The sequence below is a fragment of the Lepisma saccharinum genome, chromosome 24 (assembly GCF_977018435.1).
Source record: "Lepisma saccharinum chromosome 24, izLepSacc3.1, whole genome shotgun sequence".
NCBI lineage: Eukaryota > Metazoa > Arthropoda > Insecta > Zygentoma > Lepismatidae > Lepisma > Lepisma saccharinum.
In genome coordinates, this window is record NC_139252.1 from 44658674 (window position 1) to 44683885 (window position 25212).

The 25212-nt window shown below is 38.4% G+C and overlaps 2 protein-coding genes across 5 annotated transcripts; one reads left to right on the forward strand and one right to left on the reverse strand.

Annotated features, from left to right (window-relative positions):
* Window positions 1-1012: 1012 nt before the first annotated feature.
* Window positions 1013-15726, reverse strand: LOC145978410 (D-ribitol-5-phosphate cytidylyltransferase-like). 2 transcript variants are annotated; one of them, XM_083111030.1, is made up of 6 exons: window positions 15645-15726; window positions 13820-13912; window positions 13203-13401; window positions 7200-7447; window positions 3927-4077; window positions 1013-3127 (listed from the first exon to the last, which is right to left on the reverse strand). In XM_083111030.1, the coding sequence occupies exons 1-6, from the start codon at window positions 15651-15653 to the stop codon at window positions 2703-2705; spliced, it is 1125 nt and encodes a 374-aa protein (XP_082967156.1). In that variant the 5' UTR covers window positions 15654-15726; the 3' UTR covers window positions 1013-2702. The 2 variants fall into 2 exon arrangements, with proteins under 2 accessions (XP_082967156.1, XP_082967155.1); XM_083111029.1 differs by lacking the exon at window positions 15645-15726 and adding an exon at window positions 15422-15602.
* Window positions 15727-16120: 394 nt separating this feature from the next.
* On the forward strand, window positions 16121-23260 carry Mzt1 (Mitotic spindle organizing protein 1). 3 transcript variants are annotated; one of them, XM_083111038.1, is made up of 2 exons: window positions 16121-16350; window positions 22896-23260. In XM_083111038.1, the coding sequence occupies exon 2, from the start codon at window positions 22903-22905 to the stop codon at window positions 23125-23127; it is 225 nt and encodes a 74-aa protein (XP_082967164.1). In that variant the 5' UTR covers window positions 16121-16350; window positions 22896-22902; the 3' UTR covers window positions 23128-23260. The 3 variants fall into 3 exon arrangements, with proteins under 3 accessions (XP_082967164.1, XP_082967165.1, XP_082967166.1); XM_083111039.1 differs by lacking the exon at window positions 16121-16350 and adding an exon at window positions 16434-16631; XM_083111040.1 differs by lacking the exon at window positions 16121-16350 and adding an exon at window positions 17184-17340.
* Window positions 23261-25212: the final 1952 nt, after the last annotated feature.

The window sequence follows — 25212 nt, forward strand, 5'->3', positions numbered from 1 at the left end:
ACTCTAAAGCATGATAAAAAAAAAAATTAGGTTCAACTAAAGCATAAAGACATGCAAGAACTTTACGAGAAAAGTCAAGCTTTCTTCAACCAAAATTGCAACTTTCGAGTTTGATTCTAATTTTAGGAAACATAATGATTCCCATTATCAGTCATTAGTGATGCATCAAAATATTTTATTAACCAATAACCAAATTGAACTGTTAAAAAAGGAGCAGGCAAAGAGCTTCGGAGATGTCTATTTTTTAATGTATGAGGGGCAGTTAAATGAAAACCGAACACCCCCTACAAAGTGACAATGGAGTTAGTTTTATTCAAAAGTAATTGCCACAAGTGTTAAGACATTTATCCCACTGGGAGACGAAACGATCAATTCCAGTTTTGTAGAAAGAGGTAGGTCGCTGACGGATCCACATCATCACTCACTGTTGCACTTCCTCGTCTGAATGAAACCGACATCCACGAATGTCTTTCTTCAGGTCACCAAAAATGTGGTCACAAGAGGAAAGATCGGGGTTGTACGGAGGATGTTCAAGTGTTTCCAAGCCAAATGTCTGAAGATTATCCCTCACCAGTTTGGCAGTATGGGGACGGGCGTTATCATGCAAAAGGATGATTCCGTCCGACAGCATTCCAGGGCATTTTGACTTCATAGCGTGTCGCAGTTTCTGCAGCGTGTCTGCATAGTGCTGCACATTGATTGTGGCTCCATGCTCTAGGAAGTCGACATGCAGAGGGCCCTTGCAGTCGAAGAAGCAGCTCAGCATGACCTTACCGGAACTCCTATGGACAGCCTTGGATTTCTTTGGTGGGGAAAATTGACATGTTTCCATTGTTGACTTTGCCGTTTGCTCTCGGGCTCAAAATGGTGGCACCACGTTTCGTTCCCTGTGACGATACGTGACAGAAAAGCATACTCTTTCTCGTGGTACCGCTGCAAATGACTCAGCCATGCAGTCATTCTGTCAATCTTTTGTCCCTCTGTCGGTTGATGCGGAACCCACTGTGTGATCTTTGATAATGGCATGCACACAGCCATGACTAATGCCAACCTGAACATGAATTTCTTCCTCTGTGATTCGTCGGTCTTCCCGGATCAGACCATCGATCCTCTCAATCACATCAGGCGTAATGGCTCGATGGACCTGTCCCGGGCGCAGATCGTCTTGCAGTGATGTGATTCCTTCGCGGAATCTCTTCTGCCACTCGTGCACAATTGTCAGGGACATACACTGCAGACATGAATTTCGAGTGTTCCAGTACCCTCAGCCACCAAGAAACGAACCACACCTCTCTGCTCTTCTTTGCTTGCCTCCATTTCCAATGCTGGACGAACACACTTTTCACCACACTCACCTCCTGAGCAATGATGAAGCAACTGTGTGGACCTGTGCGTTTTCACTATGCATTTCTCCTACCCTACAGATGGCAGTATCGATACGTAACAACAGTGTTGCCAACTTTTGCGAGGAATGTGTTTTATGGTGGGTGTTCAGTTTTCATTTGACTGCACCTCATATATCAGCAGATCTATGTGAATTATTGCACTTAAAAGTATACTGCATGGGTTGCGTGTTTACAAAGTAATGCTACTCACAAATACTCAATAGAATTGGTGGATTAAGCAAGCTTGGTGAAACTAAGTAGCACAGTTCAAAGTTTCACCAAGTATCACTTACCAGAGAAATTATGATTTGGAAAATAATTACTTGAGCATCCCTACTGCCCAGCAAGCAGTAGTTCTTGATTTACTGTCGTCTCCAACATGAGTACCACTTGAATTTCACCCTAGGCTCTAAGGGGGTTTCGTGCTCGAGATGATATTTATAAGCCCTTAGGGACATTACTTGAATGCTAAGAGCCCTAAACTTGACCTGCCTAACAATACTAAAATCTAGTCTTTGCACTAGGTGTTGTGCAGATGTATCACAGTGCCAGGCTGGTGCAAGAAAATGACGTTCAACCAAGTAAACAAATAGCGGTGTTCAAGTTCAGACGATACAACAAATGCCTGTTTGCTGCTTTAAACATTCATTTGATTAAGTAAGTCTTGAAACTTTGCTGGCAACGAATGATGAAAAGATTCTCTCGGGCTATCAACCAGGTGTGACATCAAATCAACAAAATAGATAAGTGTGTTGCACTGTGTAAGCAACTAGATGCACGAGTGCATAGAGAGTCAAACAGTACAGTGAACTAGATAAGGCTACTGAAAGCATCTAGTGACATGTCCCATTACATAGTATAGTATCCAAGATAACAGTATAAGAATGACTGCTTGCAAACAAATATGCACGCGGGAGTATACGGAATGGAAAAATCATTCCCCAGAAAACATGCAGTAAGTAATCAGTAAACCCATGAAGAATGTGTTAACAGATGTAAACTGAAATTGAACCATGTAAAAATTGCATGTGTACCATAATTGCTTCGGAATGAAACTTTCAGAACTTGGGCCACGGGTGAAAATTCTTTCACAATGTAAAGTTTTGTGTTACAGAGGTTGTTTTAGAACAAATAGTAGTGTAATGTAGTGGCTAATACCATCAGCCAGGTCACAGGTTCGATTCCACAAGTACACACATAAAAAGTGTTTTCACGAGTGAAAAAATCAGTTATTTTTGAGATCATATCTTAAGAACCCTTTTTAATCAAAAAAGGATTAAAAAAAACTAATGTATGGCAATCAGTTCCATCCCTAATTCACAGTATGAATGTTTGACCAGAAAAGCAGTCAGTGTCAGTTAGAACTAAATTGCACAAAAGGTCCACAAGTTCCTTTTCATTTCCTCTTGATTTGTAATGCACAAACGTTGAATTAGCTTTACATTTCTGAGATATTCTGTCATTTAGCATCTTTGCACTATTCCTACTTTCTGCATCTTCTATTACATGAATGGCAACTTGGACTTCAATCTGATTTGCAGTTTTTATTATTCCCTCATCAATAAATCCATTCTGGTGGAAACAAATAAGTCTATTGAAATCAGAAACTGGCCGATCAACAACGGGGTTTTCTTTTACACATGCTGCATGCACCACTTCCACTTTTGTTGACAAAGAACTCTTTACATATTGGAGTAACTTGCTAATTTCCTGTGCAATGATGCAAACTCTTGTAAACTTTTCTGCAATAAAGAAAAGTTTGTTATATTATAAATAAAATATGGTTTATAAAGGTAACATTTTTGTAAAGATCAGGACTGATATCCATGTCCTAAAAACTACAAATATTCATGCATTTATATTTATTACCTAAAACATGTAGCTAACAATTAATAACATATGCCTTTAAGTATTTTACAAAATCATTAATTTATTTTCGTGTATTGCTCTTTATAACATATTTTTGACCCTACAAAGAGCTTTTGAGTGAAAAAAGGAAAATTCAGACATTCTTTAATGCTGTATATTGCCATAACAAATAAGATTTTGTGAACAATATTAGGTGCAATATTAAAAACACATTTAATATGGCCAAAGCATACCTTTAGACCATGTTTTCTCCAAAAGGTAAAGGAAAAGTTCCCCATGCATGTAGCACTATGCCACGAAGGCACATTTTAGGGGCCCATTTAAGGCCCTGTACATTCTCGATGTAGGCCATTTTGGAGGTGATGTGATCAGCACCATGGTCTGACCATCTTTACCCTCCAGGGTTGCCCCCAGGTACCCATTGATTTGAGGTTGGGTGAGCCCCAGAGCCACTTTATGTGGGGGCAAAATAAATATACAATGCTCTAACCAATAAAATCAGCTTCATTGTGTTCACAAAAGCTAGAAACATGTTTAATGTGCACATAAAAAAACAAGCTCAGATAATGAACAAAAGTGATTCAAATAATTTGAGCATGACTTGTGGTATGGGATTTGATCGAAAGCTCAGGGTTTTGGAAGAAGCAGGCTGAACCAAACATAAGTGCTTACCCCTTAAGCAGCCTTGTGCAGCATAAATGTCCTTCTTGTAGGTGACTTTCCAGAGGTCAGCTGGACCCTCCAGCAGCTTCGCCTTGACACCTGCATACTCAAGTGCCAAGTGAAGGCACTCTGTCCCATACTCCAAGTCGTATTCCGTGCACTGAGAGAAGAGAAGCAATTCAGTTGCTTGACACACACACTTCAAATCATCTTCAGAAAATGGTAAACTCTTAGATACATTCAGAACCTCGTGATACATCTTCCCAGGTCATTATCCTGGTTACGTGGTGTTTGCGTTAACCTTTCGAGAAATGGCAAAGCCTCGTCTAAAAATGGAACAAAGGTTAGTGGGACAGGTGGACAAAAGAAGCCATAGTTATCCTGGGGATAAAAACAAACGAACAGAAATGTTGGATGGGAACTAAGTCATGCATGGAACATACTTCTGCAGTGCAAATTGATTGGATATTGGGGATCCAGGCATGCTGATCACAGACCTTTCCAAAACAAAACAATTTTAGAAAATTAAAATATCAGAATTCCAGATGGGGCACATGATATAAACAATGTGCAGTCATACAACACTGCTACAAGCCTTCGCTATTCTGTTATGTATGCAATCACAGAAATATCATAGATTCGCAGACAGGGTATATAACCAATCGAAGTGCAAGATCCTGTTGAGTGTAACTACAACTCAACGAAATTTATCAAGTCCTTCTTTAGCACAAAAATATGATTATGTTTCCATAGCATGAACTCCTTATGTATATTTTCTGATGGAGAAAGTAAATGTAAATAACAACCATGAATCTATGCTACATACATATAGCTGCATACATATATATCTAAAATATATTGATATTCACCAAGGGCTCATGTCTTGTAAATCAGTCCTCAATAAGCCGAGTTCAGTTTTACATCCACTTTATGCACAGATAGGCTAACTGGGACTGGATAAAACTTTGTCGGTGTTAATACAATGCTCATTTTTTTTTTTTTTTTTTTTTTGCTCCTAAACTTTCAAAAAACCTGACCTATTGTCAGCATTATTTCACAAGATGAGCATATTTCAAAACAAAGTTTGATTTTTTTATAACTCCACTTGATGCACAGAAAGGGTAATCTGAACTGGGACTACAGTTTAAAGTGGGATCCAAACCACTATAACAGTTGGGCTGAAACGTTCGTAGGCTAACATAGTAAAAAATATTTTTTTGACAAAATTCAATTTTATTATTCAATATAGTTGCCTTCGAGGGCGATACAACGATTATAGCGGTCATACAATTTTTCGATGCCATTTTTATAGTACGATTTCTCTTTAGCCTCAAAATAGGCCTCAGTTTCAGCGATTACCTCTTCATCAGTGCTAAATTTCTTTCCAGCGAGCATTCTTTTAAGGTCTGCAAACAGGAAAAAGTCACTGGGAGCCAGATCTGGAGAATATGGTGGATGGGGAAGCAATTCGTAGTCTAATTCATATAATTTTGCCATCGTTTTCATTGATTTGTGACACGGTGCATTGTCTTGATGAAACAGCACTTTTTTCTTCTTCAAATGGGGCCGTTTTTTCGTGATTTCATCCTTTAAACGCTCCAACAACGCTATGTAATAATCGCTGTTGATGGTCTGACCCTTTTTGAGGTAATCGATGAATATAATACCATGCGCATCCCAGAATACTGATGCCATAACCTTGCCAGCCGACTGTTGCGTCTTTCCATGCTTTGGATTCGGTTCATCACGTGCAGTCCACTTGGCTGACTGTCGATTGGACTCTGGAGTGTAGTTATGGAGCCATCTTTCATCCATTGTAATATATCGACGGAAAAAATCGTGTTTATTACGGTTGAATATCGCTAAACATTGCTCCGAATCATCAAAACGTTGTTGCTTTTGATCGATTGTGAGCACGCGCGGCACCCATTTTGCACACAGCTTTCGCATGTTCAAATATTCATGCACAATATGTCCAACACGTTCCTTTGATATTTTTAAAGTCTCAGCTATCTCGATCAACTTCACTTTACGATCATTTAAAATTATTTTGTGGACTTTTTTGATGTTTTCGTCGGTAACAGCCTCTTTGGGGTGTCCACTGCGTGCATCGTCTTCGATGCTCATTTCGCCTCGTTTAAATTTAGCAAACCACTTCTCAACGGTTGATTTTCCTGGTGCAGAGTCCGAATAATGTTTATCAAGCCAAGCCTTGGCTTCAACCGTATTTTTTTTCGCCAAAAAGCAATGCTTTATTAACACACAAAATTATTTTTTATCCATTTTTTCACAATAACAAAAGCTGCTTCACTCACAATGCTATATCTCACGAACTAATTATCTGGCAGCTGTGAAATTTATACACGTATCTTCTGAAGGTTAGTACTAAGTAAAAATCACATGGATTTAATTCTATAACGCCATCTATGAGTCAGCCTACGAACTTTTCAGCCCAACTGTTATATTCTCCATTGTTATTAAACCCAGGACCTCTTGCTTACAAGGATATAACGTTACCACTATGCCATCAGGCAGGCACATTTCAAAATAAATATTCCTATATTTGCATAAAGGCAGAACAAGTATGAAGTACAGTGGGATACATAATATTGCTTGGCAAATTGACCATGACTATTTTCATTAACTTTTTCTTGCATTCTACGTGTTTTTATCTCTGTATCTTGTAGATATAATTCCTGTGCTTACAGAGCCACCCAAGCCAAATGGATTGCCTATTGCCATGACCGTATCACCAACCCTTGCTTTATCACCAAATACTACAAAAGAAAGGTCTTTGTCAGTATCTTTACATATGCTGGTGCAGAGGTTATCAGCACCTCGGGTGGTGTTTTGTTGCAATTCTTGAAACTCTTCTTGCATAAAACAAATAGAATAAAACATGGTGATGGACAATTTGCCTGGTAATACTTACACATCCCAATGTACTTTTTAGATACTGATAAGTATTATTGTAATATTGAGATAGTACAACCATGCACTTGGGAAGAGATTATTTTATCTTTGGAAGAATGACAAACATATAAAAATAATGGTACAATAAAATTGTTGAATTTTTAACTACTACATATACATGATATGTATTAGCTAACAATGGGTATCTACTGTAGTTAGATACGGTCGACTGGAATTACAAAATCACAAGCAAAATAGCAGCTCAACCAGAACTCTTCCTGCTCTACCGTCTGCACAATCAAGTTAGCCAGAGTTGAGTTTGAGGTCTGGTTGAACTTTATTTTCTATGCAAAATTCAATTTCTCTCACCCTGCCATATGCAGCATTTAAGACTTCAGCCTGGAACGCCTGCGGAGTCTCACTGGCCACATATTTTGAGCGATCAAGTGCACAGTCGAGGAAGCCGTTGGCATCTGCCGAGATCACGGTGGATACCAGTGGACGAGTGGCTCCGGCAGCCCCGTGGAGATTGGCAGCTACCACCAGTTGCTCCAAGAAGGGAAGGGGGACGAGTGGTCGTGCTGCATCATGGACCACAATCACTTTCAGAGGAGATCCTGCAGAAGAATCATTCATATACATCTCCCACAAAATAATTGCAGTTGTGATAGACCTGATCACCGGTAAACATGACTATCCTACAACATAATTTGCTTTAGCAAGTTTGCACATGTACCGGTAAAATTGATGACGTTCCCTACCTCGATATCGTGTGCACCAAGAAACAACGGGGGTAAATGGGACAGTAGCACACGTAGCCCTACTCGACAAACTTCCTGGAAGCACCCTTTGTTTTGAAGCAGGCAGCAATGCCAACCCTAGCATAATGATGCTAAACCTAGTACAATATGAGTTTCGTTGACACCTAGCACTCTGTGCTTGCATAATGAAAATCTAGCATAATTTGAAAACTTGCTCCATTGGGAGGGAGAAATTTACTTCAAAGAAAGATATTTTGAGAAAATAACAATGAAATGTTATCCAGATCATATTTCCCATCCACGGATATGCTTTCCCAACCACACACTCTTCTCTTTTCCTTATTCTCCCCAGATTACCTCGCGAGGAACATTTCATGGCAAGAAATCGATAGAAAGTTGTGGGGCATAAATAAAACAAATGTTCTGCTTTGTAATCGATGAATCATCTCAAACTTTCTCTAGTTCAATGTTGAACTCATATCGGAAAATAGATGCATTACTTAAAATTACAATCATCCGAAAAATAATTATAATAATAAATTACTGTTACTAATTATCAATATTAATTCATTCTTATTATTATTTAGATCCTAGCACAATATTACAGATTAAACAACTTGTTCTTATCGGGAGGTTGCAACGTAGGAGCCATCAAGCTTTAGTGCGTTCGCTCCGAGGTCTTGGCGAGAATTCCGATTTTGTTGCTGCGTGTGCAAAACACACTGCCGGGGTTGGCGTTGTCGCGGAAAACTACCCCAGCAAAATTACAGTACATGTGCAAGCACGCTTATACTCGGATAACTTCTAGACTATCATCACACTGGGAAATCATTGTACAGGGTGGTCAAAAAGTCTTGTTACTCCCTGCAGCACGATTTACACAGTTACCGATCCAGAAGGTCAATATGACTTCCACCATTTTTCCAACACAAATAATTTGACTACATGTTCTGTGTGAGAGTATTGCCTCATGAGCAATGGTATGGTTAGGTTATGGTAGCAGTTACACAGGTGTGTGTAATATAAATTATTTCAAACCCTAATTCATCCTCCCCCAACGAAATTAGTAGGACGTCCTGAGTTGGGAAGACATTTCACTGAAAAATCCAACTCAATTAGTATATACCAGTTCCTGAAGAAGCACTGTTTTAATAGTAATTTTCATAGTTCCTGAATTGGGAATAAATCGTCTTGTTTTGGCCTCTTTGATAAATCTTGTAATGAAGACATACTGCACTTCCCTTATTCTTTTACTGTCTGGAAATCATGTGTCCATACACACACTGCTCATCATTCATTCACACTATAGTTACTGTGTGAACCATCTGAAGGCAGAGAACAAATTATATTAGATCTACTGTGATAACCACCTGGTAGTAACAGGACATTCAGACCAACCTGGTCTGAATGTCCTGTTACTGCCAAGTGGTTGGATTTTTCAGGATGTCCCACTAATTTCCTTGGGGGAGGATGAATTAGGGTTTGAAATAGTTTATATTACACACACCTGTGTAACTGCTACTGTACCATTGCTCATGAGGCAATAACAGTTGGGCTGAAAAGTTCGTAGGCTGACTCATAGATGGCGTTACTAGAATTAAATCCATGTGATTTTTACTTAGTACTAACCTTCAAAAGATACGTGTATAAATTTCACAGCTGCCGGATAATTAGTTCGTGAGATATAGCATTGTGAGTGAAGCAGCTTTTGTTATTGTGAAAACATGGATAAAAAAGAATTTCGTGTGTTAATAAAGCATTGCTTTTTGGCGAAAAAAAATACGGTTGAAGCCAAGGCTTGGCTCGATAAACATTATTCGGACTCTGCACCAGGAAAATCAACCGTTGAGAAGTGGTTTGCTAAATTTAAACGAGGCGAAATGAGCATCGAAGACGATGCACGCAGTGGACGCCCCAAAGAGGCTGTTACCGACGAAAACATCAAAAAAGTCCACAAAATAATTTTAAATGATCGTAAAGTGAATTTGATCGAGATAGCTGAGATTATTACATAGTGTTGTTGGAGCGTTTAAAGGATGAAATCACGAAAAAACGGCCCCATTTGAAGAAGAAAAAAGTGCTGTTTCATCAAGACAATGCACCGTGTCACAAATCAATGAAAACGATGGCAAAATTATATGAATTAGACTACGAATTGCTTCCCCATCCACCATATTCTCCAGATCTGGCGCCCAGTGACTTTTTCCTGTTTGCAGACCTTAAAAGAATGCTCGCTGGAAAGAAGTTTAGCACTGATGAAGAGGTAATCACCGAAACTGAGGCCTATTTTGAGGCTAAAGAGAAATCGTACTATAAAAATGGCATCGAAAAATTGTATGACCGCTATAATCATTGTATCGCCCTCAAAGGCAACTATATTGAATAATAAAATCGAATTTTGTCAAAAAAAAAATATTTTTTACTATGTTAGCCTACGAACTTTTCAGCCCAACTGTTACTCTCACACAGAACATGTAGTCAAATTATTTGTGTTGGAAAAATGGTGGAAGTCATGTACCCTCATGGGGGGAAAAATATGAAGGACACTGATATATTTGGCATTTCATCAAGTAGAAAATTGTATTTTTCTCATTTTATATCACCTTTCTGTCACTTGGTTACAACAAGGATGAGCTACTGATTATATGTAAGAGATGCCCACGCCAGCAGCATATACTCTGGGTCATCTAGGTAATCGCAGATGACCCGGCTGTATTTTTTTAAAAATATATATATATACACACACACACATTTCTTGGCAATATTCTTCCAAACCAATTTCGATGCATGAATTTCTTTGCTTCCAGCACGCGAATGCTTCCAACCGTTTGCCGCTGAATGTCCGGGAACCTTTCTCCAGCCAGTGGAATGACTTCAGGGAATCTCACCCTGACGTCATTCCTCCCTCTTCCCTTATAACCCTCGGCGAGGAGGGAGGAGAGAGAAAAGAGGGGGAGGAAACACTGCTTCTCAGGCGCGGTGATTCCATGGCCAGGGTATTCTCCTTCTTGTGAGAGTCCACCGGTCGCACTCTCAACCTTCAGAGCCTTTTCCGTTCCCTCCGCTGAGCTAGGGAAAACATACCCGGTAGAATGCGAAGAACAGGAAAATTGAATAACATGGGCAAACCAATTCTACGCTAATTTACACTTTGCATTTGCTTTTGTCTTGCTGATGTCTGTTACTTGAACATAAATTTATCAAAATGAAAAAGCTTAAATATTGAGTTTAGTTTGTTTTTAATAAAATAAATTACTGCCTTGGTCAGCATATTTAGTTTTTCATAATCATGGAAACAAGGCTTAATGGTGTTATATTTAGTTTTTTTAAATATTGAATATGAAGCAAACTAAATTAAAATTCAAAGCTTAAGCAATTAAAGCACCTATATGCTGACTCCCCCCATCCTTGTGTTTACAAAAATAGTGATTGTTTCTCCTCTCTAATCTTCAAAACCAGCGAGAATACTACTTTCACGGAACTGAATATTTTTAAAGGCAAAGATATAAAAAATAAATTATATATATATATATATTAGTTAATTTAAGTTATATTCCGCGTCTTTAGATTAATAGTGATGAAGATGAACGAATTAAACATAAAACGAAAAAAAAAAACATCAGGCACGTAGCCAGGTGGAGGACTCGGGGGGCTGAAACCTCCTCCCCGAAATCCTACAAATATCTAATTTAAAAAGTGTATAGTGGTAATTAATTTTACTTCATTAGCAGGATTAAACACCTTGCATAATACGTTGTAATAATCTGAGATTCATCTTCAGGACTTCTAACCCCACTGTTTCAACTTTATGTGGCGGCTGCTAATAAGGGATGATCCCCATCCCGAAATAAAATTCTGGCTCTGGCCTGCAATGATTCGAAGTTTTAAAACTTGTCACTTCGAGCTCGGAAAGGGATTTTTTTTTTTTATCATTCATAGGGAATTTCATTCTGAGCCAGGAACACAACAACAGAAGTTTGGCACGTGAAACTGAATGCGTGTAGTCGTTTGCTTCGTGCTGTGCTTCGTGTTTATTATTTATTTAGGTGTTAGTGTTTGTCGTGATAGTGATGTGTTAAAGGGTAATGGATGTGATACAAGATTTGCTGGTGAAACCTTTTGGAACAAGATCTTTTCAGGAGAAGTTGCAAATTGTTAATACAGGTAGTGTGCCAAACATGAAAAATTAAAAAGTCACATAACTTCCTTTGTTAAGCTGCAATCTTTCGCACAGACACGTATTGACGTGCAACTGGACAAACAGCGTGCTTTGGATGTGGTACAGCAAAAGTAATCGGGTCCTGGAGTAAGTTGAATTTTGCACTTAAATTAATATTGCGGGTTTTTATTTCACTAGTGCACGTCTTTCTTTTTATATTGCACAGGTTGTTTTTTTATAGTTTTATAATACTGTCTTGTTTTATTATTTGAAATTCTACACGTATATTAAACTGCAATAATGAGAATTAATTGATTGTGGTCGTAGCAATAAGACAAACACTCCGACACAATATTCCTAAATCCAATATGGATCCTGACATAAATTGCACGGAAAGTTTTGGAGTTTGAGGATCAAGGGTCGGAGATTACCCACTCGTTAGCACCAGCATACGCCACTGGCCCACGCCAGGACTCAAACCTAGAACCCGTTGTAGCGAGTTGACCATTGAATGTATTCAGCCAGTCAACTCATCACAAAACATGGTTCTGCTTCAATATCATATGAAGAGGTCAATGGGAACAAAATTTCGGCATTTTTCGCTTACAGGAATTGAAATTAACAACATAAGGATTCTTCTTGTGGATGGAAAAAAATGGTACAACATGCAGAAAATAAACAATAGTTCTGAGCTTTAGAATCCACCTCTGATGGGTAAAGCTGGAGCCAGAGGCTTTGTTGTGTAATTCAAGGGCAATATTGAAAGATGCATTGTTTAAATATACAGTGGAAGTCCGATTTTACATTCCCAGACATAACAGTAAAATGTTATACAATTTTCCTCAATTCTATACTTTCCTGCATATTTCAACTTGGTTCACTGAAAAACGTAAAATTGAGGTTCCACTGCATTGGCAATATTGTAGTACTGAAACATTGTGGATATACAAGCATTATACCACAGAAAGAATATTGTTTTTACATTCAATTCAGATGTATAAAATGAACACTGGTTTGGTTTGAGTTTTAAGTCCACCTTATGCACAGAAGACTAATCTGGACTGGATCTAGTTTAGAGTGGGATCCGGACCACTATGTGTCTCCACCGGGTATTAAATCTGGGACCCTTGATACAAGGTGACGATGTTACCACTATGTGATCAGGGAGGGCAAAAATGAACACTGTGATAAAATGGATAATTGCTAAGAATTTGAAGTACAATTACATTTACAAATTAATTGGAAGAACAGAACGCATTCTTATTTATAAGAACTATATAAAAATTACTGGAGATTCATTACCACTATAGTCTTCTACACATTACCAGAAATACAAATCCTATAGGGGTAACAAAGGAGCAAACAAAACATAAAATGAAATGTATTGATAATATTTCATGAGATATGCATCTTTTTGTTCCACATATCTGTATTAAAGACAAAAGCACATACCACATTTCATCAACGCATGCAGCCCTGCTTGTATGGATCTGTGCCGAGTGCTCTTTCCTTCCACAAAGAGGACTTTCCCACCTTCATTCTCTGCAAACAGCTGCTTTGCTTGGGGTGGGTCATCGGAAACTAAAGCTATCTGTTTCACCCAACTCAGTGAATGAAATTCTTGAAGAGCATACAGGAACAATGGCTTACCCTTCAAAAATACAAAAAGGGCAAATAATTTGACATAAAAAAATTCTCTGCGATAGTATAGTGTAAAATGTGTGACTAAACATTTTGCTTAGCATGTCTCTGTGGCAATTACTACAATTTCATGCATTATAAATGTGGCAGTTCATTATTCATGCAAAATGCAATTAAATCTTTACTCATTTCTCCATAAAAATAGTAATTCTGTGTTACAAAACAGAATGCACACTATTATTGTTCAATCAATCATTTTCTTTATTTTTAATGTATCTGTGTCCATATTATACATTTGGACCAGTCTGAAAAAAACAACAAGGCTGGTGGAATGTTCTCGATGCCATCTTATCCAAGGACAGCACCTTGCTACAAGTTACAAAATGTTTTCAAAAAGAGAAAATTGCATAATTCACTTCCTGACCTACCAGAATTTCCTTATACTGTTTGGGTGTTGGACCGCCTGCTCGTTGTCCACACCCAGCGGCAGGAAGAATAACTCCAACATCAAAGTTTATCACCTGAAAAATGAATAATCACATGATCATAAAATGTCATAGGCTATCATACAGTGGATTGCAGAATAAAGAAAGGCTTTTTTCTATGCTTGTCTCATATGATTCTCAAACAGCGTTCATTATAAAAAGTATGCACGTGTTTCAGAGTTCTCTTTAATATTCTGAATCATATATTTTGTAAGATGGATTTGGAACATTATGTGTGGAAGAAGCACAAAAGCTTTTTATACTCGTTACCTTTTCTGCATAAAACAGATTTGGAATTCTTACCCAAAGGTTTAGCTTAATAGAAACTTCGAACATAATCATAATTATCTACGAAATTATGAATATCCGTGACTCAAAAACCGGCAAGGATGTCAAATCGACCCTTCTTAATAAAAATATGTGTGATACATAATTGGAAAGGGTATGAATCAAGGATTCCAGAAATGTAAAATTTAAGGCGAGGAAACCATTGGAAGTCGAAGAAAAGTAGTATTAATTGCCCCCCGATTCCGGGCTCCGCCCCTGGGGTAATTGACCTACCACTACCGTGGCTCCACCTCCGCTCCGGCTTTTTCTAGAGTCCCTTTGAATGAAAGCATGAAAAAATACGAATGAAAACATGATTTTAAAAAAGTTGAATCCTAGTGTAAATTCGTATATATATTCCCGTTGAAAACCAAATTTCGACCTGGCAATAGGCTAGACTCTACTTTACGTCCTTATCTGCATGGTGATTGCTTCTTTGCGTTCGCGGTGCGCGTTCGTGGTGCAGCAGCCGGCATCTCTTCGGGTAAGTACCTTTTTCTTTTTACACTTTCTGTTCACGATAGCCCCACCAACCATTCACGGGGACGAGGTATGCCTATGAGGTTAGGTTAGACCTGTTAGGTTAGGTTACATTAGCACTCATTTCACCCCTAAATATGTGCTTCATCATCGAAAAAATTCATCAGTACGCTCAAGTACGCATATCCGGACAACATCGGTTTTTTCTCGATTTACTCCTCCAGGAAATCGTTCCTCGCATTGGGATTTACGTTGTTGAATTCCTTATAGAATAAGCTTTCCAACGATATATAACACGTATTCCTTAGGAAAAGGACGTAAACTAGTCTTACCTGGCAATACTGTGTGTTTACAACATGGATTAGGTTCAAGGAAACCAGCTACGGCAAGTAATGTAGTAGTATTTTTGGTAATTTTCTGGTATCTTTTTTAACTTTCAAACGGTAAAACACAAGGGTCGATTGTGCAGTCTAACAAAAAATCCACTTTAAAAAGAATTGATAACACTTTTGTGAAGGTTCTAGGGTGTATTCTTCTTTACCGTAACCAGGTCGAAAGCTTCTACTGCCATCTCGGAATTTGTGTGTCATAATACGCTAGTAAGACTGTATATAAAATTAACCAGATCCTACCACAGAATTAAACGAAAACATTGGAAATACTGCAGCCAAGCCAATATTATTATTCCAGACAGGTTGCATTTACATTCAACGATATAGGTATACGAACTTCACTCACCGGTGATGTCATAATGGGATAATACTGAATAACATAAACAGACATTTACATTTATGACTAAATCACATTGCATAATGTGATTCTCTATCTACTAGTGACATTTCTTCTGTCTGAATTGCCCACATTCTTACATTTCGGGCTCAAAAAAATTAATGGGGGTTTATTATTTCTTGTGCACCGTTTGACATTACAGCACATTTGCGCTTATTCACAATGTGATTACCATACTCATCACTTATATCAGTTAGATGGGCTCCAACTAATCAACATCGAACCAGAGTTGAGAAGAGTTGTCACAGATCATATAGTTGCCCTCTGGGATTGAATCCAGAAACCCTCTTGATCAAATACTAGCCCCGTCTAGTTGGTTGCACTTTTTGACACTACGTGCAGTGCAGGTGTGTCCAGTGTCAGGGTGGTGCAAGGAAATGCGTCCAACCAACTAGACGGAAAGCGGTGTTCAAGTTCAGATAATTCAACAAATGCCTGTCTGCTGCATTAAACGGTCATTTGATAAGTTAGCACGCACCACGTGACCATACACCAAACATGCACCGACCCGAAAGGTAGTACAGACACCAAATACAAGTAGACGCTTTGGTGCAAAGAGAGTCAAAAATTGCAGCGAACTAGACGGGGCTACAAAGTCTGTGGTAGCATATGTGAGGACTGCTACCACTGCCAGCTTTCTTACCTCCATGCGACGACAGACGAAACTCTGCTACATTATATGTATTCGTTAGGTGAATTCTGGAAAGCGGTGGGAATTTGTAAGGTCACGTGATAAAAATAAAATCGAAACATAAATTCGAAATGTTTGTTATGTTTTTCTTTCTTAGCTTTCGTAGTATTTTGCATTCGCAGAAGAAAATGCTGTTGAATGTGCACTGAAATGTAGAAGACTGAAATAAATTTAATCTGAAATTTAAGTAAGTATTTTCGAGTTCTAATTACCATTATGTAGTCACTTATTAATCTTGTTCTAAAGCATGCCGTACCAAATGACATTACAAATGTAACGTTTATTCCGTTACAATCGCAATAATCATCATTTACGGAAGTATTGGCAAAGTGGAGAAATCGTTAATATGCAAACTCGATGTAAGTCTTACCAAACATCAGACGGGCAAGAAGGAGTGCGGAAGAAAGACGTAAACTAGACTCTAGCCCAGAACGGTTACCAAAACACATCTCCTGCTGTGTTACTAAGGTAATTGTCTGTTATATCGGAGACACATTTCTAACGCATATTTTCAGTTGTGGAACCTATTTCAAGATGCCATTATGCTTTTTACACGAAGATAACTTCGATTTTTCACATTACGAGTAATTCTTTTGGGTCCTTTCTTCCGTTGCGGAACATAGAATATTTCGCGCACAGCTGTGGATCATCACCCGTCGTGCTTGTGTTTTGTCGATTTGGAGTGGACATGCAGTGTTGCAAGCTTCTTAACCGAAAAATACCTACTTTCGTGTTCATTATGTCATCACAAACCATTGACAGATAGCTCCAAAAACCATTCCTGATAGCCCCAAAAACCATTCGCGATAGCCCCAAAAACTATTGACGGATAGCCCCAAAAACCATTCACGATAGCCCCAATAACCATTGACGTTAGCCCCACGAACCATTTCCGGCAAGGTTAGGTTATGTTAGGTAAGTATAGTTAAAAAAAATTTTAAAAAAAATTCTGGTAAAAAAAAGGCACGTTTGGAAACACTTCTTCCTCTCGCGAGACCGCGTGACTTTCGACACTCGCGCCATCTGTAGGTTCATAATGGAAACGATGGCATAATGTTGTCGCTTCGCACAAAAGGCTACTTTATTACATCAAAAGTGCTTATTTTCTGTTGTGCAGCATTCCATAGTGACAAAATACCTTCACGAAGTTTGATAAATGCAACAGAAACTCATTTCCGTAAGTAGTTTCTCCTGTAAATTTGAAGAAAAGTGTCTCTGATATAACAAACATTTACCGTTACTAGAAAGCAATAAACGTGAAATGCACCGAAAATACATTAAAAACCATAGACACAAGCAGGAACTTGTTAAGAGGAAGTTAACGTTCAAAACACATTTTGAATACCATTATGTGTAGAAATATGGACCCAAGTTCCTTTTGTCTTATTGCGATTTAATCATGTTATGCATGCATGTTTTACATGGTTCGGCTTACGTCTGTTAGCACATGCTGCAGAGTTTTAGCGATTACTTACTGCATATTTCCTTGATGCTGGTTTTCACTTCCATATCGTATATAATTCTTCCCACCAAAAAGTTCGAAGATTTTGTTCAATACATGCTTTCGTAGTTAGGTTAGGAGAGTCAGGTTTAAATCCCTTAGAATTTTAACCCAAGAACACTACCGTACGTAAAATTTATGTATGCTTCATGCTCAATTCCCTCCCCTACCTCCCACATCACATCCACCTACCCCTCCACCTATGGTATTCCTCGGGCATTGTCTGGTGCGTGGCAGCACTGTGGTAAGGAGGGCGGAAGCAGTGAACATCTTTAGTTTGTGCGTTATGTGGGACTCTGTACGTCAATAATACGTAGCGATAGTAACAGAAGAAAAATCTTGCACGTAATTTTGACGTGCATGTAGTAATAACGCCATTTGTATTCACGTAAGATTTGCGTGAATTTTTTCTATAATATCTCATTTTTCTATGATATGATCAACATCGCAGCGATTAATGGATACATTATTCACAGTCACAACTTCTACAACAATCAGGGCAACTCAGAAAAGAGACCATTCTCACGAATTCAGTTCATGCTTCACCTCCATGAGAACTTGACCAAGATCTGGCAGGAGCAAAGGCTAATAAATCCGGGACTTTGAACAGGCGTTCTTGGTTTCCGGTTGACTCTGACACAAGCTTTTGCTAATTTGCATTTGAGGCTCAAAACGGGGTTTCGTGCTCGAGACCATATATTATGTAATCAGGTGTTTAAAGCATTTAGAGTCATTTATTTTAATGCTAAGAGTCCTAAACCTGTCCCACCTAACATAACGAGAGGATTTAGTTATATTTTAACAAATGGCTGCCATCAAATAATAAGTATATAGGAGTATACTGAAGGGGAAAAAATCATTATCTACAAAACAACCACTAAGTAATCACTATTCTTCCGAAGTAAGCTTTAACAGATGAGATAGAAATTGAACCATGTAGAAAGTACATATGAACCATGATTCGTTCAGAATTAAACAATGATGTTTTATTTAATGTAAAAGTTGTTTCAAAATGTGGAAACCAGCTTTCGGTCCTGAAATGCGACCCACATAATTGTATGCTTACATGGAAGTTGTTAAATTTCAGAAGGATGGGAAGAAGCTCTTCTTTCTTATACATCCACCTGATTACATTGCTGTGAGATATTAATTCCTTCTCTTTGGTTGTTACACCATAGGCATGCACAGGGAAAAATCCAGGTTGCCATGGCAACTAAAAATTTCAGCCTGGTGACTGTGATCTTTTCCTGTAATATTGTATATACAAAATTTTGATTCTAAGTTCAAATTGCAGTACTGCGTAAGTTAGCAAATTATTTTTTATCAACGTTGTGAACATTCCAGAGAATCAGTAACAACTTCTTACTCTTTGTTCCGCAACCCCCCATTTCCCGCTTTCTCACATGATTTAGTGATATCTTGAATACGATGATTCTCAGCTTCTTATAGAATTATTTGCTTTTTGTGCCACTTTTGGTTAATTTGCGAAGATGGAGATCAGTGATGATATGATGAATGAACACTCACAAACGCTCATGTCCAGGCTGGGATTCAAACCCGGGACCCCTGGCATACAATGTGATAACCACTCCTCGACGGGGACCGGCTCAGTTTCTTAGCTTCTTATAGTATGCACAATTGCTGGTTTGTGGTTTCCTAGTGCCTGATTTTCAGAGCTGGCGCCTAGCTCTGAAGAAGATTTTTTGAGTACTGGGCATGCATATGGGGGGAGGGCCAATGCCCCCCCCCCCATTGATGGACGTTTGCAGATTTTTTTTCCCATTGCAGGGCAACGAAGGCATTTTTCCAGGGGAGCAAATGAAATGAGGCATACATAGCCTTCATTATAGTGTTGCCCCTCTCAAAAAACACCACTCGAGTTGCAAATTACCACGTTCCTTCATCCCCATTACAATAATTATGTAAATTGCTGTGACTGAAATCAAATTATGTGTGTGAAATATGTACTTTCAGGTTGACATTCATTTTCCAGGGGGAGACATCCATGCCCTATATACTTTCACTTAGAAATGTAGTGTATAGGAATCTTATCGAACGATATTATACTCTTAAAGAAATTGAAGTATTTTCAAATATGAAAGTTCCAAACAACTACGGGGGAGAGGTGTGTATTATTTCATGTGTAATTGAACTATATTATGCCTAGAATTACACTAGGGGATTTTCGCTTGGTGCGGACACACAGTATATACAGGTTTCGTACCCATGAATACAGTAAAACAGTGAGATGGTATGAGGTTTTTCTTCTTTCCTGACTGAACTTTCATCAAGTTTTTTGCCCAGAGGTGGCAACTTCATATAAATTTGGGGGGGGGGGGGGTGCAAGATTGACAAGAATTTTTTTAGGTATAATGTATACACTTCTTGAGGTATTTTTAGGTGCAGAAAGTATCTCCTCTCCCTCCCAATCAGAAGGTCTGTGCATGCCTATGGGATCAGAGCCTCTGTTGGCATCTTTTCCCAGAGAATGTTGTTGGTAACTTTGAAATTGCAGTTCACAATGCGATACACAAGTTTCGGCATAGTGTTGCCATGAATGTTTTTTTCCTTTCTTTTTTTATACAAGAACTTGACCTCTCAATGATGTTTAAGAAGAACGATCAATTTTGTTGTCAAATTGATTATCTGGCATTTTTGCCATGCCAAGATATGAAGCATGGAATAAAACACATTAAATTCTTCCGAGGCTGGAACATATGTTGAAACTCAGAAGAATACCACATGCGCAAGCATGTATTTGTATATTTCCACAGTCACCAAACCCAATCCTGCACACTCTCTCTTTCATATATCATATCAGATGCTCTTTTGTTCTATTTTGTTAATAAGATTTAATCTTAAAAAAGAAGACTACTAATCCCAACAAAAAATACGGAGAAACTAGTACTCACTTTTATCTGCGAAGCTGTTTCTTCTTCTTTTTCGATTAATTTCAGTGGCCACTGCCACCATCCTCATTGGAACTTGCTGTACTGTTTCTTGGCGTGCATCTTTTGTTCGTAGTTCTCTGGCTGCCGCTAGGTGCGCTGTTGTTAACTGTGTGTCTGGGTTTGTGTTGTCTGCTATTTCCGGGCGATAACTGTTGTAGTAGGGGAATCCAAGTGTGGTGCGCTTGCCCGCTATCGATGTTTAGCTCATGCGGGAAGTGCATTATGGCGTGCGTTTCCTTGATTTTCGTGTCTACGAGCATGTGGGCAGTGTGTTTGACTTGAACCTTTTGAATTTTATGGCTAATGTATTTGATATGTTTAGCAAGACCAGTAGTGGGTTGGGCTTTTTTCGCATCTGCTAGGTGCTGTTGGATTCTTTCATTGACAGATCTGATGGACCTGCCGATGTAATGAGCCTGGCATTCACACACTGCATCGTATAGACCTGGGTTATCAAGGGGGAGAGGAAGTATTTTGTGTTTGTTCAGTTTATCAGCTATTTTGGAATTGTGTTTGTGCACTACTTTGATGCCATATGGGAGAAGGGCTTTGGATATGCGGTTGGAACTGGTGGGATGGTAGGGGAAGGCAAACCATTTATATTGGCCGCTGCGGGTTGATTGTGGCTGGGTTGCTTGCAGATGGGTTGATTGTGGTTGGTTAGGGTGTCTTGACCTGTATTTCCGCTTTACTGCACCAAATGGAAAGTTGTGCTTCAGTGTAGCCATGTTTCAGGGCTATTTCATTGATGGTGGCTATCTCCTCTCATAGATCCTCTTCTCTGCAACAGTAGGAGAAGGGTCTTCGATAAAAGTTCAGCCACACATTGGCTTTTTGTTTTGGGGGATGGCTAGAGAAAGCATGTATGTACTGGTTGCCTGCATTCGGTTTTCTGTAGTGTGATTGTTAAGTGCACGGCTGATGGTGATGTCCAGGAAGTTGATTTTACCATGTTTTTCTTGTTCTACGGTGAAGTTGAGCCTGGGGTGGATGCTATTTTAACTTGTTCACTAGAAGGTTGAGTTCTTCTGTCTTTTTGTATACAACTATTGTGTCATCCACGTATCTTCCATATTGGATGTATTGTATTTCTGGAGTGTGGAGTATCTCTTTTTCAGCCAGGTGCATGACGATGTTGGCTAAAGGAGCTGATAGCGGATTGCCCATCGCAAGGCCCTGGGATTGATTGTAGAATTTATCCTCAAACTGAAAGTAATTGTGTTTTAGACAAACTTCCAATAGCCTGGTTATCTCTTGTACCTCTAGAGCAGGGATTCTGTTTGTTGTCAGCCATCTTTCAACTGAATGCAGCGCTATGTCTATGGGGATTGAACTGTACATATCTACTATGTCAATGCTGGCTAATTTTGCACTGTCAGCTTGCAAATACAATAGCCATAAAATTCAAATGGTTCAAGTCAAACACACTGTCCACACGCTCGTAGATACCAAAATCAAGGAAACACATGCCATAATGCACTTCCCGCACGAGCTAAACATTGATAGCGGGCAAGCACACCACGCTTGGATTCCCCTACTACAACAGTTATTGCCCAGAAATAGCAGATAACACAAACCCAGACACACAGTTAACAACAGCGCACCTAGCAACAGCCAGAGAACTACGAACAAAAGACGCACACCAAGCAACAGTACAGCAAGTTCCAACGAGGATGGTTTCAGTGGTCACTGAAATTAATCGAAAAAGAAGAAAAAACAGCTTCGTGGATAAAAGTGAGTACTAGTTTCTCCGTATTTATATACTACTGCGTGTCTCTTTTCCCAATTATGAATAATCCCAACAAGTTGATGTATGTATCTGAAACTACATGTGTTCATATGAAGAAAAAAATCCTTAATGTTTTGTACAGATCCTACCTAAAGGAAAAATCTTTGCCCATACATATACCATAGGTAGGATCTGTACAGACATTTTACCTTAGATCCTACCTAGGATTAATAACTACATTGTATATCACATAACTGTGGACCAGGATTTTTATATTATGAAGTCTTGTTTATTGAGGTATTTTTAAATGACTGCTTATTCTATACAGGAAATCTAGAAATTAATCAATGACTGAAGTCGGTAATAACCATTATTTAACATTGTAGAGACAGGTAATGCGAAAAAACACGTACTGTCCAAAAGAGATCTTAGATAAATCAAGATTTTTCTGTTAACACGTACTCAAACCAATGGTTGAACACACTAAATTAAGCTATACTTAACACTAAATGTAGCATTTACAAATGTAATGAATGCTGTTCTCTCTTCAGATGAAAAATGGCCGATTCAGGAAACAGCCAGATACTTGCAGCCAAAGAAACATTCCAGACACTTCTAGATATGGCTCGGCTCCTGAACACAGGCCTCGATCCAGAGACATTGACAATCTGCGTTCGGCTGTGTGAGAGTGGTGTCAATCCTGAAGCCTTAGCAAATGTCGTGAAGGAGCTACGGCGAGAAGTTGCTGCTTTAAAGAACACCGAAGATGAGGATCACAACTGATTTTTTTTAATGATATAAATATGACTGTTACATTTCTGTGACTTATTTGTGATCAATGTTTTTCCTTTCAAATTCATTCTTTGTGCAACCTAGCTAAAATGTATCTTTGAGGATAGTAAATCCATTCTGTGTTCTTTTTGTTTTTTGTACAATGCCCATTCAAAAAACACCACACAATTAGAGCATTTGTTTTTTTTTTTTGCATTTTCTGATTAACAATTTATGCAAGTGGCCAACATTTCTTTAATTTAGCCATTAGTTTTTTTTTATATACTTTGTAGTTGTAGGGGTAATACATCAAATCATATGTTATTGGCCCATAATAATATTGTCTTTATTGAGAGGGTGAACTGGACCTAAAGTTCATAGTCATATTTGAACCTCTGTACAATGTGTCTCCACTGGGGACTGGACACAGGTTCCCTTGCCTAGAAAGCAACAGCATTATAACTATGCCTGATTATCCTAGTAAAAATGTAAACCTGTAAAGATAGAGTAAATATGACTACCTGTCTCTATTTATAGGGTTAATAAATATAATCTAGACCCTGTCTAGTAGTTCTTTTTTCTTGGTGATTACAGAATTACATTACAGAATACTACAAAACGAAGAAATATTACATGTAGCATCAAATTTATTTTTAACTTTTGTTAAAGATAAAGAAAAGGGCTTGTTTTAAAACTGGAAATCGTAAATAGTCCAATAGGATGAGAGTCTAGTATCCCCGGTGGCGCAGTTGGAACATCGTTGCTTTGTAATCAGTGGGTCTCAGATTCAATACCTGGTGAAGGCACATAGAGGTTTACATGCAACTTTAAACTGTAGGTTCAGTCCCGATTTGCCTATATGTGCATTAAGTGGAATTAAAATATAAACTCAAAATGGAGATAGTCTGAGTCGACATTGCGATTTAAACACATTTTTTTGCAAATAATGATTTTTTTTGGCACTAACAACATGCCACTTTCATCGGGAAAAAAATATTATATTGTGGGACCACTAACCAAAGAACCTGCACAGACTTGTGTGCCCTGTGCATCAAATTGTGCATGGAGGGATGGGGTAGAGTGGAGCAAGCTTTCCTATATGCAATGCACGGCTTTATTCACACAATGTATCACATCTATGTCATAGGTAATGGTGTGCTCCATTATCATTTTACTTTATATGGCTTTCTGCTTGTCTAGTCCATCTGGAAGGCTGTTGAACGGCCAAGCATGGGAAATTGTTTATAATGTAAAACATTTATGGGAACAAAAAAACAACTCCACAACCTTAAGTATAATGATGTTCTATACCAACTGGAAAAAAGGCCAGTCATAAAAATAATGGTTGTAGACGATTTTACAAAATGAGTCATTAGATGTCAAATACATAAATATTATGTTAACAAGAAAACAATACATACTTTAAAGTGTCTTAATGAGTTTTTGAAACATGAAAACATTGTTCTGTGGCAGGGAATATCTGAAAATTATTGAAAACAATGGGATTGAAGCCATCCCTTAAAATTTTAATTGAAAGCAATGAAAAGGTCATGCGAGACCCAGATATGTGAGAGATATCGGACAAGATAGGCTTATTAAAAGAAATATAGTTTACTTCAATGAAACTTATATCCATTCAACACTATCTGTTCCATCTTGCTAAAAGTCTGAAACAGAAGTTGGAAGTGCTAAAGCAACCAGAAAGGGTCCCAGGTTATTTATAGTGCATGCAGATGGGGAATAAATGTTTGTTAAAAAGACATGAACTATGACAATTTTGCAAAATGCTAATCCCAAAATCTGTTTGCCAGTTCTGTTGAAGACGATACGAATTTCCATAATATGCAGGATAACAAAAAAAACGACGTCATCTCTTACACTATTATGGAATGACTTCTGGTATTAACAATGCTGCTTTCCCAAGAGTGTATAACTCTGGTTGAGCTGATTAAATATGTGCAAAATGAACCTACTTTACAGGAATGAAGTTGTTGATTCTGGTCATACAGCTATGCACTGGCCACCATATCCTGATTTGTCACCTATCAACCTTGTTTGAGCTGACATAAGTAGTCAGCGTGTGCCTATATGAATCCC

Bases quoted from the DNA above. Each gene is read 5' to 3' on its own strand.
- LOC145978410 (XM_083111029.1), bottom strand. From the start codon at position 15,466: ATGTCTGTTTATGTTATTCAGTATTATCCCATTATGACATCACCG. The intron at 13,402-13,819 runs GTAGGTCAGGAA...GTATTTTTGAAG, and splicing joins AACAGTATAAGGAAATTCTG to GGTAAGCCATTGTTCCTGTA. The intron at 4,078-7,199 runs GTGAGAGAAATT...CTCTTCTCTCAG, and splicing joins TAAATGCTGCATATGGCAGG to TGCACGGAATACGACTTGGA.
- Mzt1 (XM_083111038.1), top strand. From the start codon at position 22,903: ATGGCCGATTCAGGAAACAGCCAGATACTTGCAGCCAAAGAAACATTC.